At 43.1% G+C, this 20,473-nt stretch overlaps 1 protein-coding gene across 1 annotated transcript in view; it reads right to left on the reverse strand.

Annotated features, from left to right (window-relative positions):
* The window catches only part of LOC111867198 (nuclear receptor subfamily 2 group E member 1), a 47,610-nt gene that overhangs the window by 19,428 nt on the left and 7,709 nt on the right, over positions 1–20,473 (reverse strand). Inside the window, exons 2-3 of the mRNA XM_023856816.2 lie at positions 11,956–12,126; positions 4,918–5,079 (exon numbers count right to left, since the gene is read on the reverse strand). Of these exons, the coding sequence (XP_023712584.1) occupies positions 4,918–5,079; positions 11,956–12,126 (333 nt within the window). The remainder of the gene's footprint in view (positions 1–4,917; positions 5,080–11,955; positions 12,127–20,473) is intronic.

The following is a 20,473-nucleotide window of genomic DNA, read 5'->3' on the forward strand; positions in this document are numbered from 1 at the left end:
ATAAGAATAATATATAAGAATTCAGTTCGTACCTCACAGGAAACAGATCCGAACCCACGATCCCGGCTTCCGAGCGAGCGAAGACAGTGCATGCCTTAGACCGCTCGGCTACTGTGACCGGCATTATTATTATTATTATTATTATTAGTTATAACACAATAATATATCATTTAGCGTCTTTGTGTATTTTTCTCTTATGTCTATTCAAATTGTTTGTTACTTTCATTTCTCTTTGCTTGCCTGTAATTCGTCTGTCACACGCTTTAACAACAGAATTATTATTATTTTTATTAAACTTCAGTATGATATTCTTAGTTAAATAAAACGACACAAATTAGAGGCATATTCAGTTATTCTTAGAGGTATAACTCTGAGCTGGGTCCTTCTCGAAATATGGCAGTCGATACTGCAGTTCCCTATAATTCCCTTATCTGTAAATTCTTACATACAGAATCAAATAAGTGCTCTTAAAATTGGGCTAGTAAAAATTATTTTCCAGGTATTCACCTTATGAAGATTTCTGAAAGATATACTGATTTGCACTAGTCGAAAAACACGACTCGAGTGTCTTTCACCTTGCAGTGTGACGTGGAAGTGGCCTATCTTTCAGGAAACTCCTCTATGCTTTCCGGGTGTTTGCTTCGGGTCACGTATAGAGAGCGCAGTTTTCTCTTCGCTCAACGCGTCAAGTGTTCGCTGTCATTACACGGTCCAAAAAGTTACGAACGACGCTGAAAACTTTCTACTCTTTGAACCAGCCGTAAAATCTGTTTAAACTTGTAAGAAACTCGAGCCGATCCATGTCGAGGGTTTCGGTAAGCGTCTGTTTTGTCCACGTGAAGGTCTGTATGGCTGTGGGTTGGGAGAAACAGAGATAATTGCGTGGTCTATTAGCTCTGATTTTGAAAACAGGTTTTTATGTCACCGCGCGCTAAACGCTCCTTATTGTAGACAGCGGCTACAGTCCCCTTAAGAGGGGCACAGCCCAAATTATATATTATTATTATTGGAGAGGGTGGGTTTCCCCATGCACCGCGACCAGTGGTCTATTGTACGCCCCCCTGTGATATTCTACCAATCTCTATACCCTACCGATACTTGTGTGTGCCATGAGTCCCGATTCAGACAGCGAGTTCGGCCTCTACTGGCTGAGCGGTATCTAGATGCTTCCCCCATCTACCAGAGGCGTTAGAGACTATTGTTGGGCGGGAAATGTCCTGGTAATTTAGCTCAGAGACCTCCTTGAGGCATGAGGTTCTTTTACATGCCGTAAAGCTACGACACGGGACCCACGGCTTAAAGTCCCTCCCGGAGGACTTGTTCCCTGAATTTTTCAGCCCTTAAAAATTCCACGACCTCCGCGTACCTTGAGTCATGAGGTGGGAACGTTACCCCTAGACTACGGAGGCCGCTTAAACTACACAAGTCTGCAAATTCGGTTGTTTCCAACATAAATGGGGCCCTATTTGGAGGGGGAAATATTCTCATAAATGGCTTGCCGTACATTAAGAATGACTTTGCGGCCGTCGTGTTGAAATATACAGGCTACATAGACTGAGGGTGTTTGAGAACAGGGCGCTGAGGAGAATATTTGAACCGAAGAAGGATTAAGTGACGGGAGGTTGGGGAAAACTGCAGTTTGCTAGCCTTGCCATATAGTTAGCCTAGACCGATGCACTCAGTAAGTATTGCAAGTTCTTCCCAGAACTTATGGTTAAGAGATAAAATTAAATATGAAACTAGAATTATAGCACAAAATTTCTTAATTGTTCAGGCATTGTTTTTGGAATTCAAAACAAATATCTTGAAGTAGAAAAAAGAAGGTTTTCTGCCCTTTGTCTTCAAGTCCCCTGATAATTTCCTGTGTTTATTCGGCACCGAGAAATGTCAGAAGTTCAAACAACGTAATTCTAATAAAATAATGCAAATATTTAACATAAGCGGGCAATCATGACTGCCATGCATTGCGACATTCGTCCTGAAGTTCGTTTTCTCTTTATCTGCTGCAATTTTTATGCACGCTACTGCACTCTTCCTTACGTGAACACGAAATCCGGGTTAGAATATTGTTCCAGTTTTCCACTCCAGGCCTCCCTCCCAGAGGAAGACTGCTTGCAGACATGTTCCCATCCAGGCACAAACTTTTTAATGGAATATATTTGGGGAAGGGGGCTCTCTGCCCTTCTGTCAACAGGACAAAGCTCTCTTGGATTGGAGGAATCTGGAGTTCAGACTCTGTTTGGTTAATTTCGTTCTCCTTTTATATTTGACTTGCTGATTGGTTAGTTACGTACTTCCCCATCCGACAACTCTTCTAGAAGCCTCCATATTCTTCTGGGTCAACATGTGGCAGGTGTTTCAAGCAAGAGTGTAATACGTCTCTTGTATTAACAAGGGAGGTAGGGAACTAGTGGCGGTCACGGTAGCCGAGCGGTCTAAGGCATGCACTGTCTTCGCTCGCTTGGAAACCGGGATCGTGGGTTCGGATCTGTTTCCTGTGAGGTACGAACTGAATTCTTATATATTATTCTTATACACTGCCGGTCACAGTAGCCGAGCGGTCTAAGGCATGTACTGTCTTCGCTCGCTCGGAAACCGGGATCGTGGGTTCGAATCTGTTTCCTGTGAGGTACGAACTGAATTCTTATATATTATTCTTATATACTGCCGGTCACAGTAGCCTAGCTGTCTAAGGCATGTACTGTCTTTGCTCGCTTGGAAACCGGGATCGTTGGTTCGAATCCCACTCATGGAACGAGCGGAGAGATCTTGCGTATTGCATATTTTATTCGTGTGTTTTATAAAACATGCCACTATCATAGGAAAAGTTTATGCTGAAACATACTAATTAACGCAACATCCATTGTGTAAAGAACAGAGCTGAACTTAAGTCTGATATGACTAATTTAATATTCCTGGTCTTTGTAAAATGCTGCCTACATTTACTGGTTGCTTTGAAACTGTCGGTGTGTGATCCTGTGTTGATGTTCGATGTGCTCTGACCTAACAGAGTTACGTTGCACCACGTGACATGAATACTGGACCACAGGATCGTAATGAGGTTTCTGACAGCAATAGCGCCTATTTGTAAAGGGTTTACCTAGCGGTTCCCATTTCTTGCCTTAACAAACGACCAGACGGTTGACAGAGAGAAGAATTCTAATAAAACTGAAAATGCCCTGTGCAACAGAATTGCAGTGTACATTTCGAGGACTGGCAGATGCGCACCGCAGGTTGAGACCGTGATCGAGTGCTTATAACAAAAATACGTTATTTACAGTAATGGCATTGTGTGACAATCAGATTGCGGTATCAAACAGATATTTTCGGTGTACAGAAGGGTCACACATTCAAGATTCCATTTCACTTGCATTGACAGTTGCCACAGGCAGCGCGTCGCAATATGAAATAAAGAATTTTCGATTTGTGTGCGCCCCTTCAGCAAGCGGACCCCTCACTGATTCGAATCGAGTGCAGTAAATTCGACAACGCGCTGCTAGCGATTTATCGAACTTGGAATGAATGGACTTCCATTTATTTCCTCCTGGCTGCTATGAAGCACATTATGAGCAGTTTCTTCTTGTTCCTGGGACAAGAGGATTTTACTCCTCGCCCACCGTGTTCCAGATGTGAACTGGAGGAATACGTTCCATATTGGCGAGTTCCCTTTATCAGCTTTACAATGGCGATGGCGGTCAGTTTATTCGCTTATTCTACGGCAATTGATCAGCTACTCTACTGATATCTGTTGTTTTTCTCAGAGAGGGAAACCTATCTCATTCTAAATACAAAAAAACATAATAATTAAGAGATATTGGGTTTTCGGAATTTATCCATCGTCCTCGTTTTTAAGATAACTAAGAAAAAACACGACGTTTCGGAAACTGGATCTGTTTCCCTCCTCAGGTGAGGGAAACACTAGGTCCCTTAGAAAGAGCTAGCCTCAATCACTGGACAACCGATGTTGTCCTACCTCCATGAACTTCTCCGTTCACTTCGGTTTTTTTTCTAGATCTTACACATTCGGTAGAACTCCTTGGGCGGGTGATCAGCTCGTCACAAGGCCTCAGTCTGTACACAAATACAGAAAAACGCACACACAAGAACTAAACATCCATGCCCTGAATGGGATTCGAACCCACGATCCCGGTTTCCAAGCGAGCGAAGACAGTACATGCCTTAGACCGCTCGGCTACCGTGACCGGTCGTTTAGAACGAATAGGATAGCTTAAATATGAATATAATTTTGATTGAAAGACCTGAAAAAATAGGCCACTTTTAAGATATAGTCTTAGATGGTAGGGTAATATTAAAATGGATCTTAAAGAAAAGGGGAATAATGTGGGAGTGTATGGATTGGACTCATCTGGCTTCGGACAGGAATCACTGGTTGACTCTTCTGTAAAGGTAATGAACTTTCTAATTCCACAACAGACAGGACATTGTGTTTGAAAAGCTGACCAAACATTAGCTTCTGTTGATATTAAAAACCGGAAATGGTTAGTGGTCTCTGCTTTCAAGGTCAGACTTACACTTCCTTCTAGTGAGCAATGTGTAACCATGTAAGATTTGAGGCTTTCACGGCGGTGACCATGAAGAAAGCAGTCTTCTGGGATTTGGCACTGTGTATATGTGGTGTTAACCGACGTTTCGGAGGAACGTATCGCCTCCATCTTCAGGGTAGAAGAAAAATATAAGAATTCTGCAAGCGAAGAGACCTTGAGACCGGTTCTCACGGTCTCACCGCTTGCAGAATTCTTATATTTTTCTTCTACCCTGAAGATGGAGGCGATACGTTCCTCCGAAACGTCGGTTAACACCACATATACACGGTGCCAAATTCCAGAAGACTACTTTCTTCAAGGTGTAACCATGTTACATAAGCAGTACCGAATAACTCTTTAGCATACCACGTACCGTCCTTGTTCATGGCCGCCTGGAAACACTTGTTGAGTCTGCAAGCCCGACACTGGTTCCGGTGCGTCTTGTCAATAGGACAGCGTCCCTTCAGTTCGCCGGCTGCTTTGCACGTGTATACTCGGTTACGGTGAATACTTCGCTTGAAGAACCCAGAACAACCTATAAAACATTAAGCGAAGCTGTTAGTAGCAGTTTTGATGTACTGACACAAATTCTTGCCGGTCATAGTAGCCGAGCGGTCTAAGGCATGCACTGTATTCGCTCGCTTGGAGACCGGGATCGTGGATTCGGATCTGTTTCCTGTGAGGTACGAACTGAATTCTTATATATTATTCTTATACACTGCCGGTCACAGTAGCCGAGCGGTCTAAGGCATGTACTGTCTTCGCTCGCTTGGAAGCCGGGATCGTGGATTCGAATTCCACTCAGGGTATGGATGTTTAATGTTTTTGTACAGGTAGAGGCCTTGCGACGAACTGATCACCCGCCCAAGGGGTCCTACCGAATGCATAGGATCTAGTTTCATGGAGAGTTTCATGGCCTAGGCACAAATTGGAGCTGTAGCGCCAAAAGGAAAAAGACAAATGCTTAATCTTATTAACTGCTCTAATAATGGGGCTACTACACGTGACTAGGCTTTGAATGCAACGAGTCTGTAGAGTGGACGTCAATCTTTTGCCTGGGAAGCTCCTCAAACTTGTGTTCTACCGATATTTGTGATACTTACAGCACAACAATAAACAAAAGGAAATCAGTAGCACAAACCTTTATGCACAGACTGATTCAGTCTAAGTGCTCTCCTGTCACTAGGACAGCTATTGATGTTGATCATAAGTTAGAACACGTGACATTCAAAACTACCCATCTTCATTACAGCAGTCTGATCATTGTGAATTGCCGTGTTTCTCACTTCGTTGTCCGTATTTGTCTCTGTTCCATAAAATAAAGTTTCCGCTGTGTTTAATTTATTTATGCCCTCCGGGAGGGACTTTAAGCTGTGGGTCCCGTGTCGTAGCTTTACGGCTCGTAAAAGATCCTCATGCCTCTAGGAGACCTCTGAGCAAAATTAGTTTCCAATGCCTCCGGTAGATAGCGAAGTATCAGGTACCACTGCCTGTAGAGGGGCCATACTCGCTGGCTGAACGGGGCTGATAGGACGCACCAGTATCGGTAGGGTATGGCGACTGGTAGAATATCAAAGGGGGACGTACAATAGATCAACAACTGGTCGCGGTGCATGGGGAAACCCACCCTCTCCAATAATGAATGAATGAATGAATGGATGAATGACGTATGGAGAAGTGGAGTTATAGCTTCACGCGGAATGAGGAATGAAAATTCACTTAAAATGTGTAGGACAGTGATGAGCAATTTTATGGGCGACGGCCAATCCAGAACATCAAATCATGGCGTGGACAGCGAGGAAAGTAATATTTTAAAGATCAATATATATTAAGTTATTAAGAGACATAAATTAATCGCATTAATGAAATTAAAAGTATTAATTTATTTTTAAAACTGTCCCTTTTATTTTGAAGGAAGCAAGAACTTGAATGAGAAGCTTGTCACTGTTCCTGTAATACGAAGTTCTGTGTCTCTGAACGCATGTGAGGACTGGCAACTCGGAGGTTTCCAATCTTTCATTATCGAGTTTTTCTTTAACGCAAATTGTTATTTTTCCGCCAATAAATGGTTTCATATTTATTGTTGGACTTCCAGACACCATGCAAAAATCGCACACCGCAATGCCTGATTTCAAGGCTGAATTACTTAATAAATTTTGCTAATGGGCAAGGCCTCTCCTTAATAGTGTATTCTTTTGAAACACAGACATTTTCATAACCGGTGATGCAGACACCAGTCTCACCAATAAGAATACTGATGCACTCTTTAGCCGACCTCTTCTGAACTGAATGATTTTCATCAAAAATTTCTATTTTCTTTACTGCAGCCAAACCAGGACACAATTTACAAAAACAAAGGAATAACGTTAACGCCCCTTGATTTTATTAACCACTGACATTACTCAACTGAAATATCATTAACAACCAACTGCTATCACGAATCACTCATATATATTCTTCCTAGTTACTGCTTTTGTTTTATTTTACTGCGTGATAATACTTTGATGTTCTCGCCCTTGAAAAGAGAACTCTGCCAGCGCGGTGCACTCACGTACTTACTCATGGAGCTGAGCCCTTCTTGAGGAAGAGCCAAATCTGCAGCTACTCAAGAATTCCCCAGCATTTTATGGAACCCGATGGTTCATTACCGTGTTCATAAGAGCCCTCCACTGGTCCCTATCCTGAGCCAGATTTATCCAATCCACACCATCCCATCCTACTTCTCTAAGATCCATTTTAATATTGATATTAATATTTACGGTGCACTTACTTGCTTACTTACTCACTCATGGAGCTGAGCCCTTCTTGAGGAGCCGCCAATTCTGCAGCTACTCAAGAATTTCCCAGCATTTTATAGAACCCAAAGCTTCATTACCATGTTCACAACAGCCCTCCACTGGTCCCTATCCTGAGCCAGATTTATCCAATCCACACCATCCCATCCTACTTCTCTAAGATCCATTCTAATGTTGTCCACCCACTTACGCCTTGGTCTTCCCTGTGGTCTCTTTCCTTCTGGCTTTCCCACCAATATCCTATACGCATTCCTCGTTTCCCCCATTCGTGCTATATGCCCTGCCCACATCCTCCTTGGCTTCATCATTCTAATTATACTTGGAGAAGAGTACAAGTTATGGAGCTCCTCACTATTATATCTACGGTGCACACAATCGTAAAAGTCTCGCTTCACCAAATATTAGTCGGAAATGTGAAACATCGTGACAAATCGAAAAATATTGTCTCAAAGTCTGCATTTCAACAATCAGAATAATGTTACTTCACTTCAAGGTAACAAAGAAAAACAATTCCAACAGCTCAGGGAGATAATTTAATTGTTAAGACATATAATGTTAAGAGAAGAGCTGCAGGCCTGTCCGATCGCATTGCAATAACGGAAAGGGCGTGAGCACCTAAAAACAAAATTTCTCCTCCAATACTTATGACAGTAATTCTGAGGTTTAATATTTTTTTAATTTTAAAGCGGGTGAGGCACTATGCTACAAGCAGGAAAGACGTGGGATCGAATCCCGATGAGATAGATTTCCTTCAATTGACCTAATCCTTCCAGCCGCACTATGGCCCTGGGATCGACTCATCCTCTAACAGAAATGAGTACTAGGAATATTCCTGGGGTTAAAGGGGGCGAGCCCTTAAGGCTGACAACCTCACCGTCATCTGTGAGTCGATTGTCTATAAAATGTGGGAGCCTCAATTTCTCACAATCCTATATGCCTCCACGGCCTGTTACAGGGATACTTTTATATGTATTGTTCTAAAATATTTTGGGAATATTGTTTGAACTTATTGCTTCCACACTGTCGTTATCGGAATTTACTCGCGGAAATAACACGGAATTTCGGTGGGCCGCGTCGTGTCCGCTTCTTCGTTAGTAGTGTTAAGCAACCCATATACATCTACCTATACCACGCATGCGCACTTTGAAGGAACTGAACTTCAATAATTTATGATCAGTGAATTCCTACAGACGCTCCAAACGCGGTACTTACGAATATTTACAACTTAGTTAATGCAGACCTAACACTAGGCTCACCTTATAGCTGTATAGTTCATTCATTCATTCATTCATTCATTCATTCATTCATTCATTGTTGGAGGAGGTGGGTTTCCCCATGCACTTAGACCAGTTATTGGTCCATTGTGCGTCCCCCTTTAATTTCTACTGTCTCCATACCCTACCTGTACTGGTGCGTGCTATCAGCCCCGTTCAGACAACTAGGTCGGCCCTCTACTGGCAGTGGTACCTAATACTAGCTGTATAGTTAATACTCTTTATTAGTTTCCTCAATAACTAGAACAAATTTCAGGCCTACTCTTTTGTGAGACAATCACCTCCAGGCCTTTCAATCTTGACATTATGAAAGTCCACAGATTGAGTTGTTTGTGAAAGTTTACTTAAAATTCTAGATTTCAGGACTAAATATGCAGTGCTGTAGTACAGGAATTCTTCGAGTAGAAATGGTTGTGCAACTGGTCTAGAAATTCCATGTATTTTTGGAATCCGAGGGTTTAACAACACACCCACACCTGAGGCACGCTACAGGATAATGACCTCGTCCAGATATAGCTCCCCTCTGCATAATCTGGACTTATCTTCTGAACTATACCTGATCTTCCAAGTAGTCCCTTTTCTTCGTGTTGTCCTTCCAGTGCCACCGGTTTGAATTTAACCAAACCAGAAATATCAAAGGAACGGTAGGTCATCTTTCTTTTTAAATTCGCTTAGTGGGGGGTTGAGTCCTACTGGGTCCACTCGACACGGCGGCCACTGATTGACCTATTGTACCTGCCCCGGGTGATTATGATAATGTAGAATTTGGTGGAATGAAGATTGGCAGGGGAAACCGAAGTACTCGGAGAAAACCCGCCCCAGCGCCACTTTGTAAACCACAAATCCCACTTGACCAGACCCGGGTTCGAAACCGGGCCGCCGCGGTGGGAAGCCAGAGACTAACCGCTTGAGCTATGGTGCGGCCATCTCCTTCCTTAGTTTTGTTATGAAACCGTAGCTTATTTTAAGACTCAGAAATTTATATTATGTTGTATGTATGAAAGAATGATCGGTGTATATTGAGTAATGAATTCGAAAAGACGTGGAAGAATGAGATTCTGTCAAAGTTTCAGATACTATCCCAGAATTTTCCTGGAGGGACTGAATATGTTCACGGAAAAAAATGAGAGTTGTCGGCGTCACAGCGAAGATTCGAACCAGGCACATCCGAAGTGCAATTTCAGATAAATTATTTTACTCCATTCCTTCAAAAGATGTTTCTTACAAAGGATTAATATTTACAGTGAAATTAAATCCGAGTTTGAGCAGTGTGATTTTTTGTAGCGGCTTAAGAGCTCTTTTTCCTTTCTACAGTTTTTGCCCGTCGTCTTACCTCGTTCAGTCCTCAGAATTACTTCTCACATGAAGGGCCGCACCACGGCACAGATCCCAAATGGAAGGGGGGGGGGATTAGGGTACGAGGCCGTGATAAATATGCGCATGTTCGCCGCGGGACTCGAATCTCAGGCCCCAGCATTCGCTCCGCCAGCGCCGTGTAGGCCAAAAGCGTGCAAGAATTAGGAACAGCAGACAGTGATTATTGCATTTTTATCAGAGATTTTATTCCTTCTATATAGAAACACCGCATTTGTGTACACATTTACCACCTAGATCTGAAATTCATTAAGACACGGGTAGGAATTTCTTTCAATTCGCATTGCTGAATTTTCAACAACGATGGAAAAAATGAGAATAGTTCATTAGAACAGTGCAAAGAAACATTTAAAACCAAAATAATTTATTTACTTCATCCTTCACCTTGTTCATTTCTTTAATTTTTCCTTTCTTACCTTTACTTCATTCACTCCCTTTTCCTTGAAAGCAGTTAAGTTACACCTCTCTCCTTCGAATGGTAAGTGTCGAACCTAAGTGTAGGTATATGAACACTTAGACGCGTGTACGACATAACATGCGAGGAAACTCAAGCACGTGTATACCTATATATATATATATATATATAGGTATACACGGTATCTCAGACTTCATACTATAGGAAACCTAGGTTATGTGTCAAAATACGGAATTGTTGTTGCCAAGTATGAATTTCCAAATGTTGAATTGTTATTTTAACTAGGAGAAGCCGCTACGGCGCTACGTACAGTAAATATCAGTAGTTAAAATTTGCGGTGAAAATGCTGAGGTGACATGACGGGGAAAGGGGTTGTGTTTCCAGAGGTCAGGGAAGCGGCAATAAAGGAGAGACAAGTAAAACATGGGACAAGAGCAGTGAACGAAACAGCTGCGTTTTAATGTACCCGTACAGGAAAAATGTTGCAATATGACCACCTGTGACACAATATTGTAGTGGACAAAATCAAGCATAGAAAGTTCTATACATTCACTGCAGTAACTGTTCAACTGTTGGCCGGTCACGGTAGCCGAGCGGTCTAAGGCATGTACTGTCTTCGCTCGCTTGGAAACCGAGATCGGGGTTCGGATCTGTTTCCTGTGAGGTACGAACTGAATTCTTATATATTCTTATACACTGCCGGTCACAGTAGCCGAGCGGTCTAAGGCATGCACTGTCTTCGCTTGCTCCGAAGCTGGGATCGTGGGTTCGAATCCCACTCAGGGCATGGATGTTTATGTGCGTTTTTCTGTGTTTGTGTACAGGTAGAGGCCTTGCGACGAGCTGATCACCCGCCCAAGGAGTCCTACCGAATGTGTAAGATCTAGAAAAACCGTAGTGAACGGAGAAGTTCATGGAGGTAGGCAGCATACCGAGCAACAAGATGGGCACTTGAATGTATAGATCCTATGGACTTTATACACATAGACACACGCGGTTTTGTGGACTTGCAATATTGGCCACATTGCAAAGTTGTTTCTGTACGCGTACATTAAAACACGACTTCGTTCAGTATTCCAGTTTCATGATGATGTACCTGTTTCTGCTTCTCCCACCCTGGAAACACCCCTCCTTTTGCCATCACTTTACACAACAACATCGCCGTAACATTTTACTGCTGATACGTAAAGCACGCAGAGCTTATTCTAGAAACAAACACTCTGCAACAAATTTTCTTCTTTACAATTTTATACATTTTGCAAACTAAACGTTTTCTGCTATAGCCTGGGAAATTTGGGGCTCTCTGTATGCTGGCAGATATATACAGATTGATTAGACAGACAAACCATTTACCTTAACATTCTTTAGTGATTCAAGTGAAGTTATTTCGAATGAGTCACGTACATTTCGAAGCAGGGAAAACTCGAAAGCCATACTATGCTCCGTACAGCTCCTGAACTTAAAGGGGTGCGTACAGTTTTAGTATATGCATCACTGGGTTTTAAAAGAAATTGTGTCCCTTATTTATGTTACGTTGTTTTGAGTGTGCTTACCGTCGCAGCTGTAGATCCCGTAGTGCTTTCCTGAGCTCCTATCGCCACACACCTTGCAGGGGATGTCCAGGAGCCGATCTCCTGCAACCACACACACAGACACATAGTTCCCTGTTAGTGGCGTGTGTAGTAGCGCATCTGAAAGACTACTCCACCGTAAGAACTGCTTGTCTTAACTGCACTGTCTCATTGGCATACTGACTGGATTGGCTAGACTAAATCTTTATAGGCTCACTGACTAGGCTAGTTAGAGTGAGACGAAGGCCCTGCCATAGCTCAAGCGCTTAGTCGCTGGTTTCCCACCGCGGCTGCCCGGGTTCGGGTCTGGTCAAATGGGATTTGTGGTGGACAAAGTGAAACTGGGGCAGGTTTTCTCCGAGTACTTCGGTTTCCCCTGCCAATCTTCATTCCACCAATTGCTCCAAAATCACCCTCACCTATCATCTGGGCCTGGTACAATAGGCCAGAAGTGGCCGCAGTACAAGGGACTTAGTCCCACCCCACTAGCAATTAAAAAAATTAGAGTGACCTGACTGGACTAACTGCCTACCTAGACTGATTATCTGAACTTACAGAGCAGACGGGCTGCTTAGTTCTGTAGGGTATTCAGTTTATACTGCTGCGAATACTGGGTCAGGTTTACAGGGAAGAACTTCTGGTGGCACGGTAGCAGTATGTAATGGAGACCTTGTATTTTTCTTTTCCTTGGCACTACAGCCTCACTGAGCCTAGGCCTACCTCCATGAACTTCTCCGTTCACTTCGGTTTTTCTAGATCTTACACATTCGGTAGGGCTCCTTGGGCGGGTGATCAGCTCGTCGCAAGGCCTCTACCTGTTCACAAACACAGAAAATGCACACACACAAACTAAACATCAATGCCCAGAGTGGGATTCGAACCCACGATCTCGGTTTCCAAGCGAGCGAAGACAGTACACGCCTTAGGCCGCTGGGCTACCGTGACCGGCCGAAGACCTGGTATGTCCCGAATATTTGTCACCTGTAATGACTTATTCACCATTTTTCTCCATCTGGAATTTGACCTGTATTTGGGAGGTACTTACTAGATTCAAATCTGGGCGAGAACATTAGTTATCCTGACCGAGGTATTTCGTGATTTTCCTCAGCCTCTCTAGCGAAATGCTAGGATAGTATATTAATTTAGCCAACGGCCGCTTCCAATGCAAATTTTTTTCTAACTGATTATTTGTCAGTGACCCTAATATTCGAAGCCATATAATCTAGCTGCCGGCAACCAAAGTAAAAAAAGTAAAAGTAAAGCTATCCCTGTAGCAGGCCGTGAAGGCCCATAGGGTTGTGAGACGTTGAGGGTCCCACATTATCTAGAAAATCGGCTCAAAAATGGAGGTAAAGTTGCCAGCCTTACGCGCCGGCCGCGCTTTACTCCCCAGGAAAATTATTTAACTAATTCCTGGTACTCATTTTTGTTAGAGGCTGAGTAAACCCCAGGGCCATAGTGCGACTGGAAGGATTAGGTCAACTGAATTAAATCTAATGATCTCATCGGGACTTGAACCCGCGACCTTCCGGCTTGTAGCAGTTACAGGGATAGCTACCGGCAGTGCCTTAAAGTAAAGAAAATCACTATTTTCGCGGTCTTCCAGATGTTCTTCTTTATAGAAATTTCCTCACTAAATTATCTAAGTATCTCTGTTTCTCACAATGGATGTACACATTTTTAGGTTATAACTTTTTTCATGGGAATTCAGTTTCCTCTGAAACAGGCGTGACCTCCTTAAAGTGGCAATCGCGCAGCCCCTTAAGCTTAGCATAACAGTACAAGATGTCATGAAATTTTGGTGTGCGAAAGAACTGGACGCAACTAACCGTAAACATGACCGTTAGGTACACAGAAGTCCCTATGCTTATTTCAGCCCCACGTCATGAAAACGTATGAGGGGATGGAGATATATCTCCGCTCATTCTTAATATCGGCAATATATATGGAGCTGAGTAGTCAGCCTCACGCTCCGGCAGCTATAACCCAAGGGAAAGTCACCGGTACGTACTGGGAATGAAGCCGGCGGATTCCATTGTAGACCTGGAAGCTGTTGAGTAAGACAAAATTTAATTGTTCCTGCCGGGAACTAAAAGCTGAGTCAATAGTCGGACTTATAAGAGACTGAGTTAGTGAAGTGCCCAGCTGCTCGCTAGTTAGGCTTGCAGCACATTACAGAGGTGGCGGTATGTGAAGTGAATCAGTTAATTTCATCCACAGACGCTTTACTTTTATTAAAAAATACAATCTTCTTCATTCATTCATCTGTAATCTGTCAGACGACAGGTTCACAGTCTCTTCCAAAACAGTTCCTCCACTTAATGCGATCTAGAGCTTTCTCCTTCAAATGAAAATATCCTCTTCTGTCCCCAAGGTCATCCAGCATCTTCTTACGTCTTCTTCCTCGTCTTCTTGTCACTTCTATCCGCCTATCTATCTTTCCTTCAATAACTTCTTTTAGAAGGCTGTTACTGAGTAAGATATGACCAATCCAATTAGCCTTCCGTTTTCTTATTTCGTGCAGGATATTCCTCTGCTCACTGACTCTAATTAACACTTCTTCATTTCTCACATAATCGGTCCAACTGATCTTCTCCATCCTTCTCCAACACCACATTTCGAAGCTTTCGAGGTGTTTCTGACCTACTGCCCTAGTGGAAAGGAAATTGACATAACAATTGAATGCGATCACTTTAATAACCTCGCACACTGTTAGCAATGTTGCTACACAAGACAGCTGAGGCAACAGCTCCCGACATTTGCCTTCCAACACAGTGGTTCCGTCAGATCAAAATCGAGTTGATCTAAATTTGTAAAAGTGTAACGGGGACGTTTTCCAGACCCATATGAACGTTCCCAGTGCCGCGTGAAATGTTTTTACTTGCAATATTGGCTTCATACGCAGTCTTCTGGAAACCAACTGGCAGAAACCACATTTGCAGGGCCGCGCCATAGCTCAAGCGGTTATTCGCTGGCTTCCCACCGCGGAGGCCCGGGTCTGGTCAAGTGGGATTTGTGGTGGACAAAGTGGCGCTGGGGCAGCTTTTCCCTGAGTACTTGGGTTTCCCCTGCCAATCTTCATCCCACCAATTGCTCCACAATCACCCTCACCTATCATCTGGGGCTGGTACAATAGGCCAGAACTGGCCGCAGTACAAGGGACTTAGTCCCACCCCACTAGCAATAAAGAAACCCCACATTTGCGGGCTGTGAATTTATTTTAAAATTAACATCATACTACTTTCTAATATTACAGTGGTCAAGCGACCTATGGAGTCATGCACTAGGATCGTTGGTTTTAATCCCCATCGGCGCATGCTTAAATGTGTTTTTTGTGCTTGTGTTTTCCTGAGTAGACAGCGGCCTTCCAACAAGCTGTTTCCCTGTCAAAGGAGTCCTACAAAATATATGTAAGATTCTTATTTTCAGATTAAGTCTGAATGGGGTCATACCAGAGGAGGAGGAGGAGGATTCTGATGTTAAATAAAGTCTTTCAGTCACCTAACATTTAGCGTTATGAATCAGGTTCTTCCAGAACCGACTTCACTGTTCTGGATGTCCTTCTTAATTCAGGAAATATCTGACCAATCTTAGCTTGCGTCTGGCCCTAGAATTGTGCTGTCAAAATCTCAAAGGAAATTCTTAGAAAATTAATATTTTAAAGTAGGCCACTACCGCTATTTCTCACAGTCTTCCCGATACACCATTCTTGATCATTAAATCACTGGATGTTGTTGACAACTATAAAAGGTTTGTAATTTACATAAAGTCTTCAAGTGAACCAAAACATAAACATGAGCACAACATCGTTTTCAAAGAAATTGTTCAGTGTGAGGCTTGAATAGACTCACATTTATCCCCAGGAAGTTAGGCAGCCTTAAGAGACCTGGTGTCGTGGTCTCGGTTTTGTGAGCGCCTAAGATGATCCACTCGTTTTCCTGCTCTGCCCCTGGGCTCGCGTAAGGAGAGATAATTGTTTTGTCAATCCCCCTACACCGAACCCTTGAATCGATGTCTTTATTTGGACTGAAGACCGGACAGAAGTAAGCTGCCTTACCCCGCCACGCTATGCCACCCCTTCTCCCCTCTTTGCACCCTCATACTCAACATTTATTTTATTAATAATAATTATATAACAGACTTAATTGGCGGGATAGAGCAGTCGGTATAGCTACTGGCTACGGGCTGGACGACCGAGGGTTCGAGTTCAAATCTCGGTAGGGTCAAGAATTTTCTCTTCTCCAAGTCGTCTAGACCTGCCCTGCGGTCCACCCAGTCTCTCCTATCCCATCGTTAAAGCGGCCGGGACGTGAAGCTGACCACTCATCCCCATCTAGGACCGATGTCAAGAATAATGGAGCTACATTTCCACTCGCCCATACGTCTTCATGGCGTGGTGCTTAACTGATTAAGCACAGGGACAACTTTACCTTTTCTTTTTACAAATGTTACATGTAAGAAGCGAAAGGAATAGCAATTTTATTACAAATTAAACTGTCTTACTAGCGACATAAACTGAGAAATTGGCCATTGTCATAAAGGTCTCCTTATCAAGCACAAATATTTTCATTTCCGGACGCTATTTCACAAAGCTTAGCTCGTGCTCGAAGCAGAACCAGGAAATTACGCTCCATACTGACTGACACAAATACATGTTAAGCCACTGTTGAGACAAGCCAAGCCTCATGAAGGGCCGGCGCGCTGCAACACTCATGACAAAGCCCCACGAAGGCAATTTCAGTCCGCTGTAATCCAGCAGTGAGAGCTTTTATTTTATTTTACTTTTTTTGTCCGTCAAGCCTTGCAATCCGAAGTTGCCCCGAGGTCGATGAGATGAATGTGTGTGATGGGCAGAGGGGGGGGGAGAACGTGGTATAATAGGAGAGGCTGGTAGAGTTCCCATGGATTGGCTCACAGGCTAGTAGGCTACATTTCAAGCCATCCGGCCTACTAATAAGGCTAGAGGCCAATCAGGGGTGTCATGGCTTCAATGAGTGAACTGAAAGTGGATAATTCGTTCTTTGCACAAAGTGCACGGAGTGAACAACTGCGACAAATTCCGCATCTGTTGACTTCTAAGATAATAACAGGTTTCAAGGAACTCTCAAGATAGCAGGACTCGACAGTAAAATGTATCGGGCTAAAATTCATTCATTCATTTGTAATCTGTCAAGACGACAGGTCCACAGTCTCTTCCAAAACAGTTCCTCCACTTTATGCGATGTAGAGCTTTCTCCTTCAAATTAAAATATCCTCTTCTGTCCCCAAGGTCATCCAGCATCTTCTTACGTCTTCTGGATCTCGCATTCATGGTATATCTGTTTTTGGAAAGAGACTATCCAGGAAAAGTGATAATGTGGTAGTTTTTCCATTTGCTTTCCACATCGCAGTACAACAGCCGTTCAAACCACTCTGGTCACGCCTGTTGCTATACGAACTTGAACCATCTCGAGCATCATTTGCTCTGTGCTTCAAGTCGCTGCTGATGACGCTGCTTCCGGCATCAGTTTTTGGTGTCTCTCTTCGTCTGATGCCTACCCTTTGACCTGTCCAGCAAGGGAGGCCCTGCCAGTAGCTACGCTACCGCTGGTATAGCTCTCAGGGTCCTTGGCATACTCAAACCCCCTCACCACGATAAGGTGGAGACACCAACGAGGGGGCTAATTAAATACTAGGAAAAATAGTTTAGAGATAACTTTTACAAAAGTACTGACGTGGGTAGAGGATTTTGGAGGACGCTTCCGCTCTTATGTTTTATGTTCATTCGATGCAACTGGGTAACCAGGACGCCGCTTCTGTATTTTATCCCTACTCAGTCCAGACTTGATAGAATTAGACCGTGTCTCTTTGTAATCAGATTATGAATTTCTTACTTTCGTGCAAAATTTTTTTTTGAACGAAAAGAAATCTGTCATTCTTAAATCGCTTTTGCCTTTTAATGTTTTACGCTTGGAAAATCTTTCCTCCGTTCTTTTAAGCTCTTTTCCGACGTCTATTAACTTTGCAGAATCTACTTCTATGCCTTTATGTCTGTTTGAATATATCGTCTGTCAGCTACTTAAAACGTACTTTTAGGTAAATTTTATACTGGGAATCCTTATTAAACATCCAGCAAATTTCTGGATCAACTACAAGCCAGATGTTAACGGGTTCGATTCCCTATGACATCATTGAATTTTTCAATTTACCTAATCCTTCCAGCCGCACTAGGCCCTGGGGTTGACTCAGCTTCTAACAGAAATGAGTACCAGGAATCTTCCTGGGGGTAAAGCGCGGCCGGCGCGTAAGGCTGACAACTTCACCGCCATCTGTGAGCCGATTGTCTAGAAGATGTGGGTGCTTCGACAATGCATTCAGAAACTGCAGATACATGAAAATCTACTACTGAAAATACGACTCATCATTCAGTACCGACATAGCTTAAAAATGTTACCGTACGTATATGTCGTATCACAAGAGACGCACTGATTTTTTTTTTTTTATATTTAAGTTATTGTACCTGAAGAAGATTAGTGATCCTGACTCGGGTTTCTCGTCGCTCTGGGATAGTACTTCAAGTTACGTCATAACTGGTTCCTTGTCCTCTCTTTCCAATACATTATTCATGTATTTATATATACATAATCTTATCAGTTAACGTTATATAGGCTAATCTTGGCAACTGGAGGCGCCATTAAATGAATGACCGTTAACTAACGGGATAGAGGTTCATGTCTAGGTGTTGTGCTTTGGGAGTCTATCAACGTTAAGTACATCAGGGCAATGCTGGGAGAAAAACATTGTTCAATTTCAAATTCATCTCGATAATTAGAAGCTTACTGAATCCACACGGGCCTCAAATTATAGTTTCATCCAGTACGTTTCAGTGCAGGTCCTCATGACAAAAATCCTTTGAGTACGCCTAGGCCTAGTAAGTCTATGTATATTTTAGCAACAATTTATTTGTAATAATTGTGGTTTTTACGGCGGTGACTATGAAGAAAGTAGTCTCCTGGGATTTGGCACCGTGTATATGTGGTGTTAACCGACGTTTCGGAGGAACGTATCGCCTCCATCTTCAGGGTAGAAGGAAAAATATAAGAAATCTGCAAGCGAAGAGACAAGAAGACTGCTTGTATTGGTTCTCACGGTCTCTTCACCTGCGGATTTCTTATATATTTTCCTTCTACCCTGAAGATGGAGGCGATACGTTCCTCCGAAACGTCGGTTAACACCACATATACACGGTGCCAAATCCCAGGAGACTACTTTCTTCANTTTGTTTTCATCTGATGACCACACGCTAGTAATAGTAGAAATAGTAAATAAATGTAAATGGTTATCACATGCCTATGAGATAGTTAGTGTAATACACAGACCCGTTGCTGGGCGACAACTGCGAGAGGAACAGTGTTTTCTGTGCGGTCCGGGCCGAGATATTATAAATGAAACAAATTGGGAGCTGCAGTTAGTCAGCCAGAGAAGAGAAGAGAAGAAAAAGAAAGAAAGGAGGGTAGTGAGAGACACTACATTATGGAGGCGGTTCTGAAGGTTCCAAGGCAGTGCCCGCTTGTCCTTCCAATACAGGTAGAGCATATGAACGGAATATTTTATTTTGAAGAGAAGAGTAGGAGTTTGGCGTGAGATGGTCGCCAGCCTGAGAGTTAGTCAGTTGTCGGATATTCGCCAGCAGGTAAGAACGTAAGCAGATGACACTGTTAGGAGCCGTTACCAGGACACGACTGCTGAAGACACAGAAGTCACTGTTAACACCTGACAATATTATATTTTTGTTATAAGTTACAAATTTTTCTGTCAAGCAGTGTCGTGCAGTGGAAGCGTAGTGGGCTGCCGTTTCAGAAATCCGTGGATCGAAACCACTCTCTGCTCCATCTCATATTTTGCTTCCGCATTTTTAATATGTAAAAAAATATATTTCAATTTATTTTACATATTTGTTGTTAATTACAAATCGGCCTAGACTGTGTAAATGCGAAACGGGCCCATTTAGCCCAAATTAAGTATTGAATAACTGAGTCTATTATCTGTCCATGCCTCTATAACCCTGTGGGCCTTGGCAGCTTTTTCAGTTTCTTTGTCTATACACAGACGGTAGGACTCCTTCGACTGAGGATCAGCCCGTCGCAACAGAAAAACACAAACACAGAACAAAGGCGTAGAGACATCCATGCCTCAAGTTGGATTCGAACACACGATCCCAGTGTTCCAGCGGGTGAAGACAGTTCATGCTTTACACCACGCGGCCACTGTGAACGGCTACTAAGTCCATTAAAAGTAAAAAAAAAAAAAGTAAAGGTATCCCTGTGACAGACCGTGAAAGCCCATATAGTTGTGAGACGTCGAGGTTCCCACATTTTCTAGACAATCGGCTCATAGATGGTGGCAAGGTTGTCAGCCTTACGCGCCGGCCGTCTTTACCCTCAAGAATATTCCTGTTACTCATTTCTGTTAGAGGCTGAGTCGACCCCAGGGCCATTGTTCGGCTGGAAGGATTAGGTCA

This window comes from Cryptotermes secundus, unplaced genomic scaffold (assembly GCF_002891405.2).
Source record: "Cryptotermes secundus unplaced genomic scaffold, Csec_1.0 scaffold565, whole genome shotgun sequence".
NCBI classification, from domain to species: domain Eukaryota; kingdom Metazoa; phylum Arthropoda; class Insecta; order Blattodea; family Kalotermitidae; genus Cryptotermes; species Cryptotermes secundus.